The 15476-nt window shown below is 44.9% G+C and overlaps 1 protein-coding gene across 5 annotated transcripts in view; it reads right to left on the bottom strand.

Annotated features, from left to right (window-relative positions):
• The window catches only part of LOC140196911 (disintegrin and metalloproteinase domain-containing protein 12-like), a 212993-nt gene that overhangs the window by 143009 nt on the left and 54508 nt on the right, over window positions 1-15476 (bottom strand). For all 5 annotated transcript variants that reach the window (XM_072256841.1, XM_072256844.1, XM_072256843.1 and 2 more), the window contains exon 3: window positions 10659-10735. In XM_072256841.1, coding sequence (XP_072112942.1) covers window positions 10659-10735 — 77 coding nt within the window. The remainder of the gene's footprint in view (window positions 1-10658; window positions 10736-15476) is intronic.

Below are 15476 nucleotides of genomic sequence, written 5' to 3'. Positions count from 1 at the left end.
ATTGTCCTGTGATTAAGCTAGGATTGAATCAGGATTGCTGGGTGCTTCAGCTTGAAGGCCAGAGGGCCTGTACTGAGCTGTATCTCTAACTGAACATAAATGTAAATAGCTCCTGCTCTTTCGGGAAAAAGCAAACATAATTCAAGAGCCTTCTCATGTCGGACACGGTCTCATCTCCTCTCCTCCTCCCATCGGCCAGAAGGGACAAACACATGCCATCAGGTGCAAGGACAGCTCCATCCTGATGTTATACGACTGGTTAACAGACTTCTTACACAATTGAGCTGCACTCATGATTTCTCAATCTGGTGACCACAATCTTCCTCTCAATGTCACAAAAACTAAAGAGCTTCTCAGTGACTACAGGAAATGTCAGGAGGGTGAACACACTCCTGGTGGGGGTGGGGGGAGGGATGAACACACACCTGGTGGGGGTGGGGGGAGGGATGAACACACACCTGGTGGGGGTGGGGGGAGGGATGAACACACACCTGGTGGGGGGTGGGGGGTGTATATACACCTGGTGGGGGGAGCCTACATCAACTGAACTGAGGATGAAAAGGTTTCTCAGAGTGAACATCACCTGTCCTGGCACAACTACATAAATGCAATGACCAAGAAAGTTTACCAACACGTCTGCTTCGTCAGGCTAAGTAAACTCAACCTGTGTCCGCTGACCCTTACCATTGTGCTGCTGTGGTCCCCGTGTACCACGGTAGGGTAGTGGCCAGCACAATACTACAGCTCAGAGTCAGAGTTCCAATTCCAATTCCGGTGCTGTTTGTGGGTTCTCCCCGTGACCATGTTGGTATCCTCAGCGTGCTCCAATTCCAACCCTTGTTCCAAAGATGTATCAATTAGTAGGTTAATTGGTCACTGTAAATTGTCCTGTGATTAGGCTGGAGTTGAATAGGTCGGTTGCTAGGCCTTTTCTGTGCCGTATCTCTGAATAAAACCTAACAAAAAGTAACTGTTCTATTTGCACTATAGAAAGCATCATATCCGGATGCATTACGGCTTGGTATGGCAACTACTCTGTCCGTGACTGTACAAAGCTGTGAAGAGTTGTCGGCGTATGAAGAAAAGCCAGCCTCCCTCAATACACTCTGTCTACACTTCTTGCTGTTCCAGTAAAGCAACAAACGTAACCAAACACCCCACCCACCCTGGACATCCTCTCTTCCCCCTCCAACACAGCAGAAGATACAAAAGTCTGAAAGAATGTACCACCAGGTTCAAGAAGAGCTTTTCTCCTCCTGCTATAAGTCTATTGAAGAGATCACTTGTATGATAAGACGGACTCTTGACCTGACAACCTACCTTGTTATGTCTTTGCCATTCTTCGCTGCCTGCATGGTGCCTTCTTTGTAACATAGACCTACCTATACATCACAGGGACAGGCTCTTTGGCACAAAATGTTCTGTCAATCTTCGTAACCAAACGGCCAACCAAACTTATCCCTTCTGCCTACGCAATTTCCATATCCATCCATTTCCCTCGCATTTGCGTGTTGATCTAGACATCTGTTAAAGTGTTAACAGTGGCACTTTATTCTGCTTCCTGACGTTGCTTTATTCTGATGTGGTGTTGTGATGAAATGATCTGTAAGGATGGCATGTAAAACAAAGTCTTTCACTGTATCTCAGTCTGTGCGACAATAACGAACAATTTGACAATTGATAGCTTTCTCCGTGGCTGTAAGACTATATTCTGTCGTCTGCCTTCCTTTTCACTACTCAGTGCACCTACGCATGGAATGATCATTCTGGAGAACGTGCAGACAAAGCTTCCCACTGTATCACATGCTGTTATCACTTACAAAAAGATTTCACAGATAAATTCAGTATGCAGAACAATGGTGTAACAGAGCAATTAATCAAATACAGTACTTTGTTTCACTCTTCACACAAGAGTTGTGTCAATTGGTTTAATTTCTTGGATCTCCGATGTTTGTAGCGTCTTAGTTTACTATTAATACCCCTACTTTAATGTCTGAGTTCAAGTTCAAATAAATTCGTTATCAAGGTACATATATTTCTGGGAAAAATGAGGAAGCTACAGGACACGTGTATTCCAAAAATGAAGAAGTACTCAAATGGTAAAATAGTGCAAACATGGCTGACAAGGGAAGTCAAAGGTATTGTAAAAGCAAAAGAAAGGGCAAAAATTAGTGGGAAGATAGAGGATAGAGGATTGGGAAGTTTATAAAAACCTACAGAGATCAACTAAAAAAATCATTAGAAGGGAAAAGATGAAATATGAAATCAAGCTAGCAAATAATATCAAAGTGGATAGCAAATGTGTTTTTCAAGTATGCTAAAAATAAAAGAGAAATGAGAATGGATATAGGACCACCAGAAAATGAGGCAGGAGAAATACTAAAAAGAGATGGGAAGATGGCTGATGAACTAAATGAGTACTGTGCTTCAGTCTTCACTGTGGAAGACACTAACAGTATCCCTAATGTTATAGTGTGTGAAGGAAGAGAAGTGGGTGAAGTTACTGTTACAAGAGAGAAGGTGCTCAAAAAGCTGAAAGACCTATGGGTACATAAGTCACCCAGACCAGAGGAACTGCACACCAGATTTCCGATAGAGGAAGCATCAGAGATTGTGGTGGCATTAGAAATGACCTTTCAAAAATCATTGGACTCTGGCATGGTGCCAGAGGACTGGAACATTGCAAATGTTACTCCACTCTTTAAGAAAGGAGGAAGGCAGCAGAAAGGAAATTAAGTTAGCCTGACCCCAGTGGTTGGGAAGATGTTGGAGTCAATTGTTAAGGATGAAGTGATGGAGTTCTAGGTGATACAGGACAAGATAGGACAAAGTCAGCATGGTTTCCATCAGGGAAAATCCTGCCCGACAAACCAGTTGTAATTCTTTGAGGAGATTACAAGTAGGATAGATAAAGGGGATGTAGTAGATGTTGTATATTTGGACTTTCAGAAGGCCTTTGACAAGGTGTCACACATGAGGCTGCTTACCAAGTTAAGAGCCCATGGTAATACAGGAAAGTTACTGGCATGGTTAGGATATTGGCTGATTGGTGGGAGTGGGAATAAAAGGATCCTTTTCTGGTTGGCTGCCAGTGACTAGTGATGTTCCGCGGAGGTCAGTGTTGGGACCACTTCTTTTTATGCTGTATATAAATGATTTAGATGATGGAATAGATGGCTTTGTTGGTCTGTACTTGCTGGAATTCAGAAGGATGAGGGGGGATCTTTCGAAATCTTGAAATCTTTTGAAATCTTTAGAAATCTTTCGAATGTTGAAAGGCCTAGACAGAGTAGATGTGGAAAGGTTGTTTCCCGTGGTGAGAAAGTCTAGGACAAGAGGGCACAGACTCAGCATAGAGGGGCGCCCTTTCAAAACAGAGATGTGGAGAAATTTCTTTAGCCAAAGGGTGGCGAATTTGTGGAATTTGTTGCCACAGGCAGCTGTGGAGGCCAGGTTGTTGGGTGTATTTAAGTCAGAGATTGATAGGTTCTTGACTGGACATGGCATTAGAGGTTACAGGGAGAAGGCCAGGAATTGGGGTTGAGGAGGGGAAAAAAGATGAGCCATGATTGAATGGCGGAGCGGACTCGATGGGCCAAATGGCCTAATTCTGCTCCTATGTGTTATGGTGTTATGTGACACCATATACTACCCTGAAGTAAGGATTAAATAAATATAAATAAATAGAGCAAAAAGAAAGCAAAGTAGCGAGGTAGTGTCCATGGACCATTCGGAAATCTGACAGCGGAGGGAAAGAAACTGTTCCTAAATTGCTGAGTGTGGGTCTTCAGGCTCCTATACCTCCTCCCTGATGGGAACAATGAGAAGAGGGTGTAACATCCTGACCTTTGGACTCATTTCCACAACAGATAAAGGCAAGCATGCAATTTTCCTTCTTAACCACCCTATCAACCTGTGTAGCCACTTTCAGGAAGCTATGAACTTGGACTCCAAGAATTACAGACTACAAGTCTGCCCTGCATGTCAGTGACCAAGATGCTTCACCTCCTGAGAGGCCGAATGTCTTCTACGCCCAGTTTGTTATGCAGAACAAAGTGCATCCCTCCCCCAGGGGAGCAGATACTCTGTCTGGCTAAAGCTGAGGCGAGGAAGACCCACGCAAAGCTGTGGGGCCTGATAATATGCCAGAATGGGTTCTGAAAGACTGCACAGCCCAGCTGACAGATATATTCAACATCTCTCTGGAACAATCCGCTATCCCCTCGGTTTTTAAGGTGGCAACCATCATTCTAGTGCCAAAGAATGCGACAGTATCCTGCCTAAATGACTACGTCCAGTGGCATTAACATCAACCATTATGAAGGGTTTTCAGCAGCTGGTCATTGGGTACATTAAAGCCTTTCTCCCGGCTACACTGGACCCTTTCCAGTTTGCTTATCACTTACATCAATCCACTGATGATGCAATAGCCTCTGCCCTCCACTCTGTCCTGCCCTACATGGAAAATAGGGTTTCTAAGGAGCTGGTGGTAGACCTGAGGAGAGCTAAGGCACCGGTGACCCCTGTTTCTATCCAGGGGGTCAGTGTGGACATGGTGGAGGATTACAAATACCTGGGGATAAGAATTGACAATAAACTGGACTGGTCAAGGAACACTGAGGCTGTCTACAAGAAGGGTCAGAGCCGTCTCTATTTCCTGAGGAGGCTGAGGTTCTTTAACATCTGCCAGACGATGCTGAGGATGTTCTACGAGTCTGTGGTGGCCAGTGCGATCATGTTTGCTGTTGTGTGCTGGGGCAGCAGGCTGAGGGTAGCAGACACCAACAGAATCAACAAACTCATTCGTAAGGCCAGTGATGTTGTGGGGATGGAACTGGACTCTCTCAAGGTGGTGTCTGAAAAGAGGATGCTGTCCAAGTTGCATGCCATCTTGGACAATGTCTCCCATCCACTACATAATGTACTGGTTGGGCACAGGAGTACATTCAGGCAGAGACTCATTCCACCCAGATGCAACACAGAGCGTCATAGGAAGTCATTCCTGCCTGTGGCCATCAAACTTTACAACTCCTCCCTTGGAGGGTCAGACACCCTGAGCCAACAGGCTGGTCCTGGACTTATTTCCTGGCATAATTTACATATTACTATTTAATTATTTATGGTTTTATTACTACTTAATTATTTATGGTGCAACTGTAACAAAAACCAATTTACCCCAGGATCAATAAAGTATGACTACTACCACCACTTCATATGTCAGGCTGCTGCTTATAGACTTCAGTTCGATCTGAGCAATGGGATCAACATGCACGAAACAGCACACCCTAACACATTCACCATCATTTTGGGGGATTTTAACCAGGCCTGCCTGAAAAAAATCACTAAATAATTACCTTCAATGAATCACTTGTAGATCCAAAGGAAACAACACACTGGACCACTGTTACACTGAGATCAAGAGTGCCTACCAAAGGGCCTGTATTGTGCTGTATGTTTTCTATGTTTCTAAACTTCGGACACAGTTGCTACAGAAATATGAGAATTACAAAGAAAGCTGGAGTTGCTTTGTTGGAATTGGTTATTATTGTCACATTGACAGTAGTGGATTGGGCCCAGTCCATCACAAGCTGAGCTGTTGCCACCATTGAGCACGAGTGGTGTGGCAGGAAAGCGGCATGTATCAGTGAGGGCCCCACAGCCCAGGACATGCTCTCATCTCACTGCTGCCATCAGCAAGGAGGTACACGAGCCTCAGGAGCTGCACCACCATGTTCAGGAAGAGTTATCAGAATCCTGAACCACTGTGTCTAACCTCACTCACCCCCGTCACTGACCTGATTCCACAACATACACGCTCACTTTCAAGGACTCCGCAAAAAAAGAGTTCTCGAAATTAATTAATGTATCCATCTATCTACTTATTTATTATCTTGTTTCTACTTTTTTGTATTTGCAGTTTGTTGTCTTTTGCACATTGGTTGTTTGTCCGTCTTGTGTGTGGTTTTTCTTTGATTGTATTGTGTTTCTTTATATTTACTGTGAATGTCTGCAGGAAAATAAATTTCAGGGTTGAATATAGTGACAAATATGTACTGTGATGAATTTAATTTGAACAATGCACTGAGACGCAGTGAAAAGCTACTCTTGTATACTGTTCATACAGATCATATCATTACACACAGTAAAACAATAATGCAGAGTAATGTGTTAACTGCACAAAAGATACAGTGCAGGGAGATTGTGAGGCCAAGAGTCCATTTCATCGAACTAGTGAACTATTTTATTACAGTGGGATAGAAGCTGTTCTTGAGCCTGACTTCCAGGTGATAACAAGCAGAATGTTGTCCTTGGTTACTGCCGACACTGGTGACCTGAAACACTGTGATCACATTGGACAATGGAGCAGACAGCTGGTTGAAATGCTCTGCTGACACGCCTATTTTCCTACAGTGCTGAGCCCCCACTCTGCTGCCGCGGAAGACAAGCGTGTGCCTGTTCTCACAATTTCTAGACACTAGTGCCATTTCTGTAGACTAGCAGACCCAGTGCAGAGCCTCACAAAACATGCTTCCATTCTCACTCGTGCCTCGAGCTCAGGAGAAGCCTCTTCGGGCACGAAGAGCAGAATGAGGGTTATTTTCACTGGTATGTATCGTGAAATTTGTTAACTTAGCAGCAGCAGTTCAATGCAACACATGATAATATAGAAAGAATAAAATATATAAATAAGTATATCAATGTATATTGAATAGATTAAAAATAGTGCAAAAACAGAAATAATATTTTCAAAAAGTGAGGTAGTGTCCAAGGGTTCAATGTCCATTTAGGAATCAGACGGCGGAGGGGAAGAAGCTGTTCCTGAATCACTGAGTGTGTGACTTCAGGCTTCTGTACCTCCTACCTGATGGTAACAGAGAGAAAGGACATGCCCTGGGTGCTGGGGGTCCTTAATGATGCATGTCACCTTTCTGAGGTACCGCTCCTTAAAGATGTTTTGTGTGCTACGGAGACTGGTACCTAGATGGAGCCAACTAATTTTCCATTTCTCTGCAGCTTCTTCTGGCAATGTGCAGTAGTCACCGACCCGATCCCCCATACCAGAGAGTGCTGCATCCTGTCAGAATGCTCTCCATGGTACACCTATAGAAGTTTTCAAGTGTCTTAGTTGACAAACCAAATCTTTTCAAACTCCTAATTAAGTATAGTCACTGTCTTGCCTTCTTTATAGCTGCATCGATATGTTAACCTATATATGTATATATACATATATGTTAATCTAACCAGGTTAGCTCCTCTGAGATCTTGACACCCAGGAACTTGAAGCTGCTCACTCTCTCCACTTCTGATCCCTCTGAGGATTGGTGTGTGTTCCCCCATTTTACCCTTCCTGAAGTCCACAATCAGCTCCCTCGTCTTACAGACGTTGCTGTGACACCGCTCCACTAGCTGGTATTTGTGACTCCTGTATGCCCTCTCACCTCTATCTGAGATTCTACCAACAACAGTTGTATCGTCAGCAAATTTATAGATGGTATTTGAGCTATGCCTAGCCACACAGTCATGTGTATATAGAGAGTAGAGCAGTGGGCTAAGCACACACCCCTGAGGTGCGCCAGTGTTGATCACCAGCGAGGAGGAGATGTTCTCATCAATCCACACAGATTGTGGTCTTCCAGTTAGGAAGTCAAGGATCCAATCGCGGAGGGAGGTACAGAGGCCTCAGGTTCTGTAGCTCCTCAATCAGGATTGTGGGAATGATGGTGTTAAGTGCTGATCTATAGTCAGCAAACAGCATCCTGACATAGGTGTTTATATTGTCCAGGTGGTCTTAGACCGTGTGACGTGCCATTGAGATTGTGTCTGCTGTTGACCTATTGTGGCGATAGGCAAATTGCAATGGGTCCAGGTCCTTGCTGAGGCAGGAATTCAGTCTAGTCATGACCAGCCTCTGAAAGCATTTCATCACCATAGATATGAGAGCTCTCCTTGGAAAACAGTGGGTTTAGAGGGGACATAATAGAAGTTTGCAGGATGTTGAGAGAGGAAGATGGACTCCCTAGGAACTACCAGAGGTTGAAGGTGTTAAATCACAGGCAAAGATCTCAGCAGAAGATCTGGGGGAATACTTCCATACTGAGATCTTTTGGAGACGGGATCACTGCTATTCACTGTGAGGTGTTTCAGAATGAGGGAGAAAGAAATTAAACAGAACACAGGGAAGAGATGAAAGAACAAATGCAGCTCTTCATTAAAGGGTCCATGGGACAAATGGCTGCTTGTGTGCTCTAAATAGCAATCTGCTTCGAAGGAAACCACTGACATGTACGTAAGATGATTGGCCAAAGAAGTAAAGCATTGGGAAGGAACTATTTTACTAAATCCTTTCGTACACAGTGTGGACTGGAGAAATTTTACCCAATCACTGGAAAGCGAACACCACGCAGTATACATCTGAATATCTTCTGAAAATCACTTCATTAATATTGTCCCTTATAAAAACCCTGGGCAGGAGCACCACGGGTTAGATACAGAGACAACAAGAGAAAATCTACAGCTACTGGAAATCTGAGTAACACACACAAAATGCCAAAACGTTGACTGTACTTTTTTTCCATAGATGCTGCCTGGCCTGCTGATTTCCTCCAGCATTGTGTGCAGATGCAGAGTAAAGCTCTTTGCACACTGAGCCATCACACACTCCCAGGGCAGTGACAATACAGATGGACACTCGAATTCTTGTCACTTGTACCAAGAATCAGTGAATTGGCCTTGTCTGCATGCCATACAAGCAGATTATTGCACACATAGGTAGATCATGGTGTATAGGAAAAGCAGAGTACAGGATACAGTGTCTTGTTACAGAGGAAGAGCAGCGCAGTTAGACAAATAAAGTGCAGAGGTGAGTCAGACGAGAAAGGCCTCAGTGGCAGGAGGACCTGAATTTAAAGCTATCGACATTATATGTCTTTATTTATTTAGAGAAATAGTTCTGAACAGGCCCTTCTGGCCCTTTGAACCACGTCACCCTAGCAACCCCCAATTTAACCTACCCTCATCACGGGACAATTTACAATGACCAATTAACCTACCAACCGGCACACCTTTGCTCCGTGGGAGGAAACTGGAGCATCCGGAATGAACCCCAACCTCTGACGCCTCGAGCTGTCATAGTGTCGCATTAACCTTATGCGAAAGATAATCACCCAACTTTTGTGAAAATGAAATTCGCAACTTGGGCACTCAGGTCAGTGCCAGCCCATGCCAGCTGTTTGTCCACTTAGCCAATTGTAGGGGCTCACACATTCAAGCACCAGAAGGCACAGCCTCAGAATGGAAGGACGTCCTTTTAGAACTGAAATGAGAAGGAATTTCTTTAGTCAGAGGGTGGTGAAACTGTGGAATTCATACCACAGATGGCTGGGGAGGCCAAGTCTTTGGGTATATTTAAAGTGGAGGTTGATAGATTCCTGATTAGTCAGGACATCAAAGCTTATGGGCAAAAGGCAGGAAAATATGGATGACCGGAATAATATATCAGTCTTACTGGGGGCTTACTGTTCTGGTTAACAACAGATGGTGCAATCCGGGTCACATTACGATCGAGGAATGTGTTTGTAGACCGGACATTGAACTTTTTGCTGTTGGACTCTGGCCATATTCCACCGAGATGCGACACTGGGCGCCACGGGAGGTTGTTCCTGCCTGTGGCCATCGAACTTTGCAGCTCCTCCCGTGCAGGGTCAGACACCTGAGGCAATTGGCTGGTCCTGGACTTATTTCCATCTGGCATAGTTTGCATATTGTTGATTGATTGTTTCTAGTTATTGCTATATTTATGCTCTATTCTTGGTTGGTGTGGCTGTAACAAAACCCAATTTCCCTCAGGATCAATAAAGTATATCTATCTATCTATCTTGACAGGCTGAATGGCCTGATTCTGATCCCATGACTCATGGTCTTATAAAGCTTGTTGAACACTACGTTCTTGTGCACCTCCAGAGCAGGTATAGCAGCTGTTGGAGACAACAAGCTCCCACTAACCTGTCCTGTCAAGCATTGTTTCAACATGACAAGTCTATATTTAATCTCCAGATGGAAACTTCTCGCTACCCACGTATTGTCAGGAAACGTAGAGGAGGCTTGACCTGGAAGCAGAGCAGCAGAGATTATTCAGCAGCAGAAGCAATAACTCTATTAATAGATAAAAAGTAACAAGCCACAAGCAGCCACAAAACAAGAGAGAATAGAAAATAAACACGGTCGGCAACAAGGGAAACTTCAGACAGGGAGAGTGAAAGCCCAGAGCAACTGGTTGAGGCTGGCTGGTTCAATGAGTGAACAAGGACTGTGGATGAGACTTGGGGTTAAATAGGCTGCAGGTGACGAGTCTGTCTGAATGACAGGTGAATCATATTAACAGTGCAGATTGGGAGCATACTAAGTTGGTGCAGACTGAAATCTTATTAACTTGGTGCAGACTGGGATCATAGTAACGGTGCAGACTGGGATCATAGTAACTTGGTGCAGACTGGGACCTTATTAACGGTGCAGACTGGGATCATATTAACGGTGCAGACTGGGATATTAACTTGGTGGACAGTGGGAGGTGTCAGTGGGAGCAGAGCTGGGTAAACTTTAACTGAAGCAGAACTTTGATGATGAGACTCTTATTCTTTTACCAAGCCTGATTCACTCACGTGTTCCTGCTGAGATCCAGCGTTAGTTGCTCTCCTGCGAACTCCACCAAAATGCTGAGATGGTGTGGATCGCTGCCCTGTGTGGGGACAAAGCAAACTGTGAATGGACTGTGCCCTGCTCACGATTGCTCCTTGCCGTGTTATCACAACCACCTCCATCCTCAGTGTGAAGACAGTTTGATACTTTTTCACCCAGGCAGCTGGTGGAACCTGGAACTCACTACCTGAGGGATGACAAAGGCAGGGAATCTCACAACATTTAAAATGTCTTCAGGCAAATATTTATAGACAAGTCTAGTTTAAGAACATGCACTCGTTGGCCACTTTATTCGGTTCCTCCTCTACCCAATCAAGTGGCCACAGTGTGTATGTTCGTGGCCTTCTGCTTTAAACCATCTGCTTCAAGGTCTAATACGTTGTGTTCAGAGACATTAACAAGGCATTTTCACCCCCAGAACTGCTGCTCACTGGATTTTTTTTTTTGCTTTTTGCACCGTTCTCTAAACTCCAGAGACTTGTGTGTGGAAATCCCAAAAGATCAGCTATTCCTGAGATACTCAAACCAGCCTATCTGCCTTCCATTTAGATCACAGTTCTTCCCCATTCTGATGTTTGGTCTGAACAACAATTGAACCTCTTCTTCTTCTCTTGCAAAGTTTACTGACAGCTGGTGGACCAACTTCAGGTACATTACAGCTGCCTATGAGTTACACCTATCCAAACTCCTCTTAAATGTTCAAATCGAGCTGGACTGTGGAGCAAAGAGAAGTCTAACCTCAATAATTGGCTGACACGTGCAAATTCACAAGCACTATTGCCATATCTATTGTGCTGCCGAATCCATGGTTGTGACAGTACCTATCCAAACTTCTCTTAAAAGTTCAAATTGAGCTCACATGCTCCTGTTGCAAGGAGGTGGCTGGGAACGGACCCAAGTGCAAGACACAGACACTGAAGTACTAGGGACAGGACTAGGATACAGGGTGAGGGCTAGGACATGGACGCAAAAACCAGGAACCCGGAACAGGACTGGACAAGAGAGCTGGAAGCCCAGGCTTGGACTCTGAGCCAGAGACTGGACAAGGATCCAGAACCTGGGTCTTGCATCTGGCTCGGACCCCAGAATTAGGCAAGGACGTGACTTGGCTGGCAGGCAGGCAGGACGAGGCTAGAGTCTTCAGACTTGAGGCGAGGCTTGAGACCAGAGACTTGAGGTGAGGCTTGAGACTAGAGACTTGAAGCTTGGCTTGGGGCGAGGCTCGAGGCTTGGGGTCTTGAAACTCCTCCTGGGCAGGGCACAGATCTCCACTGGACGGAGGCAAGGGACAGGAAGGGACAGAACCAACTGCAGAGTAACAGCAATACGGCCTGGCTTACCCGACAGAGGCAAAGGACAGGAAGGGACAGAACCAACTGCAGGGTAACGGCAAGACAGCCTGACCTACCCGGTGGAGGCAAGGGACAGGAAGGGACAGAACCAACCACAGGTAACGGCAAGACGGCCTGACTTACCCGGCGGAGACAAGGAACAGGAAGGGAGCTAGGTACAGGGTGGCTCCAAGACAAGACTACAGGCGAAGCGAGGTGACAGTTACCAGCAAGACAAGGCAGGGCTTCAGGCGAGGAAACAGAAGGCAGGGGAAGGGATACAAGGAGTAAGGACAAGAACAATCCAGCGGCCACACCCTGGTCTCTGGAGGTATTTATGCAGCCAGCCCAACTAGCATCAGCTGCCTCAATTAGTGCTCAAAAGGAACAGAAACAGGGTAGACAGGAAAACCTGGAGCAAAGGTCGATGGACCGGACCGTGTACCAGAATGCAAACTTCACGGACCGGACCATGACAGCTCCACTTGCACGGCCAACTCTTTCCACACTCACACAACCCTCTGAGTGAAGAAAGTTTCCCTCATGTTCCCCTTAAACTTTTCACCTTTCACCCTTTACCCATGACCTCTCGTTGTCCCATCCAAACGTCATAGGAAGAAGCCTGCTTGCATTTCTCCTATCTTCATGCTCATAACTTTGTACACCTCTGTCAAATCTCCTCTTCATCTTCTACTTTCCAAGGAATAAAGTCCTAACCTGTTCAACCTTTCCATATAACTCAGGTCCTCCAGACCCAGCAACGTTCTTGTAAATTTTCTCTGTACTCTTTCAATTTATTGATATCTTTCCCGTAGGTAGGTGACTAAAACTGCTCACAATTCTCTCAACTTAGATCTCACTAACCTCTTGTACAACTTCAACATAACATCCCATCTCCTGGGCTCAATACAGTGAAGGGCAATATGCCAAAAGCTTTCTTTATGATCCCAATAACCTGTGGAACCACTCATTTAATTATGGACCGGTATTTCCAGATCCCTTTGTTCTACCACACTCCTCAGTGCCTACCATTTACTGTGTAAGACCTCCCCTGGTTGGTCCTGTCGAAGTACACCACCTCACACTTGTCTGCATTAAATTTCATCTGCCATTATTCAGCCCATTTTCTCAGCTGGTCCAGATCCCTCTGCAAGCCATGATAGCCTTCCTCACTGTCCACTACATCCCCAATCTTGGTGTCACCCACAAATTTGCTGATCCAGTGAACCACATTCTCATCCAGATCATTGATATAGATGACGAACAGCAACAGCCCCAGTACCGATCCCTGCGAGTCTCCACTAGTTACAGGCCCCCAGTCAGAGAGGCAATCATCTACTACCCCACTCTGGATTCTCCCACAGAGCCACTTTACCACCTCACCTTGAATTATGAGCAACTGAACCTTCTTATCCAACCTCCCGTACGGATCTTGTCAAATTCCCCGCTAAAGTCCACCTGTAAGAATTCATAATATCTGCCTTGTATATGTTGCAGAACTTCCTGTGCCACAGATAAATAATCCTTCATCCCAAGGCCCAAATCAACCACAGGCAAAGGGAAAAACCCTGGAGGAGTGACTGCAATCCACATTAAACCACCCAAGATTATGTGCCCATTCATTTCCCAGCCACCTTACCAATACAGTGCTCCCAAAACTCTACTAATGCTGCCAGTATTAGATGGCCAACTTCATGTCTTGTTAAGTTAACCAATAGTCCATTGCTAACCATAACCTGGGTAGCTGTAAAGGTACTTCACCCATTTCTACCAGTAACATTGAAATTAGGGATGACTTAGTAGCACCACAACATAATCTCAGTGTTTGAGCTTGAACTTCCTCGCTGGTAATTGAACATCTTGACCATGCCTGCATGCTTTTATGCATTGAGTTAATGTCACATTATTAGGTCTTTGCATTAATAAGCAGGTGTACAGGTCTACCTAATAAAGTAATCTTTTAACCTACTCTAAGATTAATCTAACTCTCCATTTTTCTATCATCCATGTGCCTAACTAAGAGTCTTTTAAATATCCTTAATGTACCTGGCTCTACCACCGCCCCTGGCAGCACATTCCATGTACCCACACCTCAAGTGTAAATTAATCCTGTTTTTTTTCAGGTGTTGACAAGGTGCCACATATGAAGCTGCTTAACAAGTTAAGAGCCCATGCTATTGCAGGAAAGATACTAGCATAAATAGAGCAGTGATTAATTGTCAGGAGGCAAAGAGTGGGAATAAAGGGAGCCTTTTCTGGCTGGTTGCTGGTGACTAGTGGTGTTCCACAGGCCTCTGTGTGAGGACCAATTCTTTATACATTATATGTCAATGACTTGGATGCTGGAATCGATGGCTTTGTGGCCATACTTGCAGACAATATGAAGATAGGTGAAGGGACAGGTAGTGTTGAGGAAGCAGAGAGGCTACAGAAGGACTTAGACAGGTTACTCGAATGGGCAAAGAAGTGGCAGATAGAGTAAAGTGTTGGGAAATGTATGGCCATGCCCTTTGGCGGAAGAAATGAAAGCGTAGACTATTTTCTAAATGGAGAGAAAATTCAAATATCTGAGATGCAAAGGGACCGAGGAGTCCTTGTGCAGGATTCCCTAAAGGTTAATTTGCAGGTCGAGTCTGTGATGAGGAATGCAAATGTGATGTTAGCATTCATTTTGAGAGGACTAGAATATAAAAGCAAGAATGAAGAATGTAATGTGGAAGCTATATAAAGCATGGTGAGGCCTCACTTGGAATATTGCGAGCAGTTTTGGGCCCCTTACATAAAAAATGATAGAAACATAGAAACGTAGATGTGCTGACATTGGAGAGGGTTCAAAGGAGGTTCATGAAAATGATTTTAGGATTGAAAGTCTTATATAAGGAGCATTTGATGTCCTTGGGACTCTGCTCACTGGAATTCAGAAGAGGGGGATTTCATTGAAATCTATCCGATGGTGAAAGGCCTCAATAGAGTGGATGTGGAGAGGATGTTTCCAAATGTTGGAGAGTCTAAGACCAGAGGACACAGATTCAGAACACAGGGACGTTCATTGAGAATGGAGATGAGGAGGAATTTCATTAGCTGGAGACATGAATCTGTAGAATTCCTTGCCACAGGTGGCTGTAGAAGCCAAGTTAATGGGTATATTGTCCGCAGAGGTTGATAGGTTCCTGATTAGTCAGGGAATGAAGGGTCATGGGAAGGCAGGAGATTGGGGCTGATCAGACTCGATGGGCCAAATGGCCTAATTCCACTCCTATGTCTAATGGTCATATGGTCTAACTCAGCAGGCCTGGCAGTACTTATGGAAATGAATAAACACTCAATGTTTCGGGCTGACACCGTTCGTTCATCAGGACTGGAGAGGAAGGAAGAAGGTGAGGCGGGGGAGGGGATGAGGACAAGCTCAAAGGTGACAGGTGGAGCCAGGTGAATAGGAAAAGGGGGATG

The sequence above is a fragment of the Mobula birostris genome, chromosome 4 (genome assembly GCF_030028105.1).
Source record: "Mobula birostris isolate sMobBir1 chromosome 4, sMobBir1.hap1, whole genome shotgun sequence".
Taxonomy (NCBI): Eukaryota; Metazoa; Chordata; class Chondrichthyes; order Myliobatiformes; family Myliobatidae; genus Mobula; species Mobula birostris.
The sequence above is the reverse complement of the archived record's forward strand: the minus strand, read 5'-3'. Positions and strand labels throughout refer to the sequence as shown.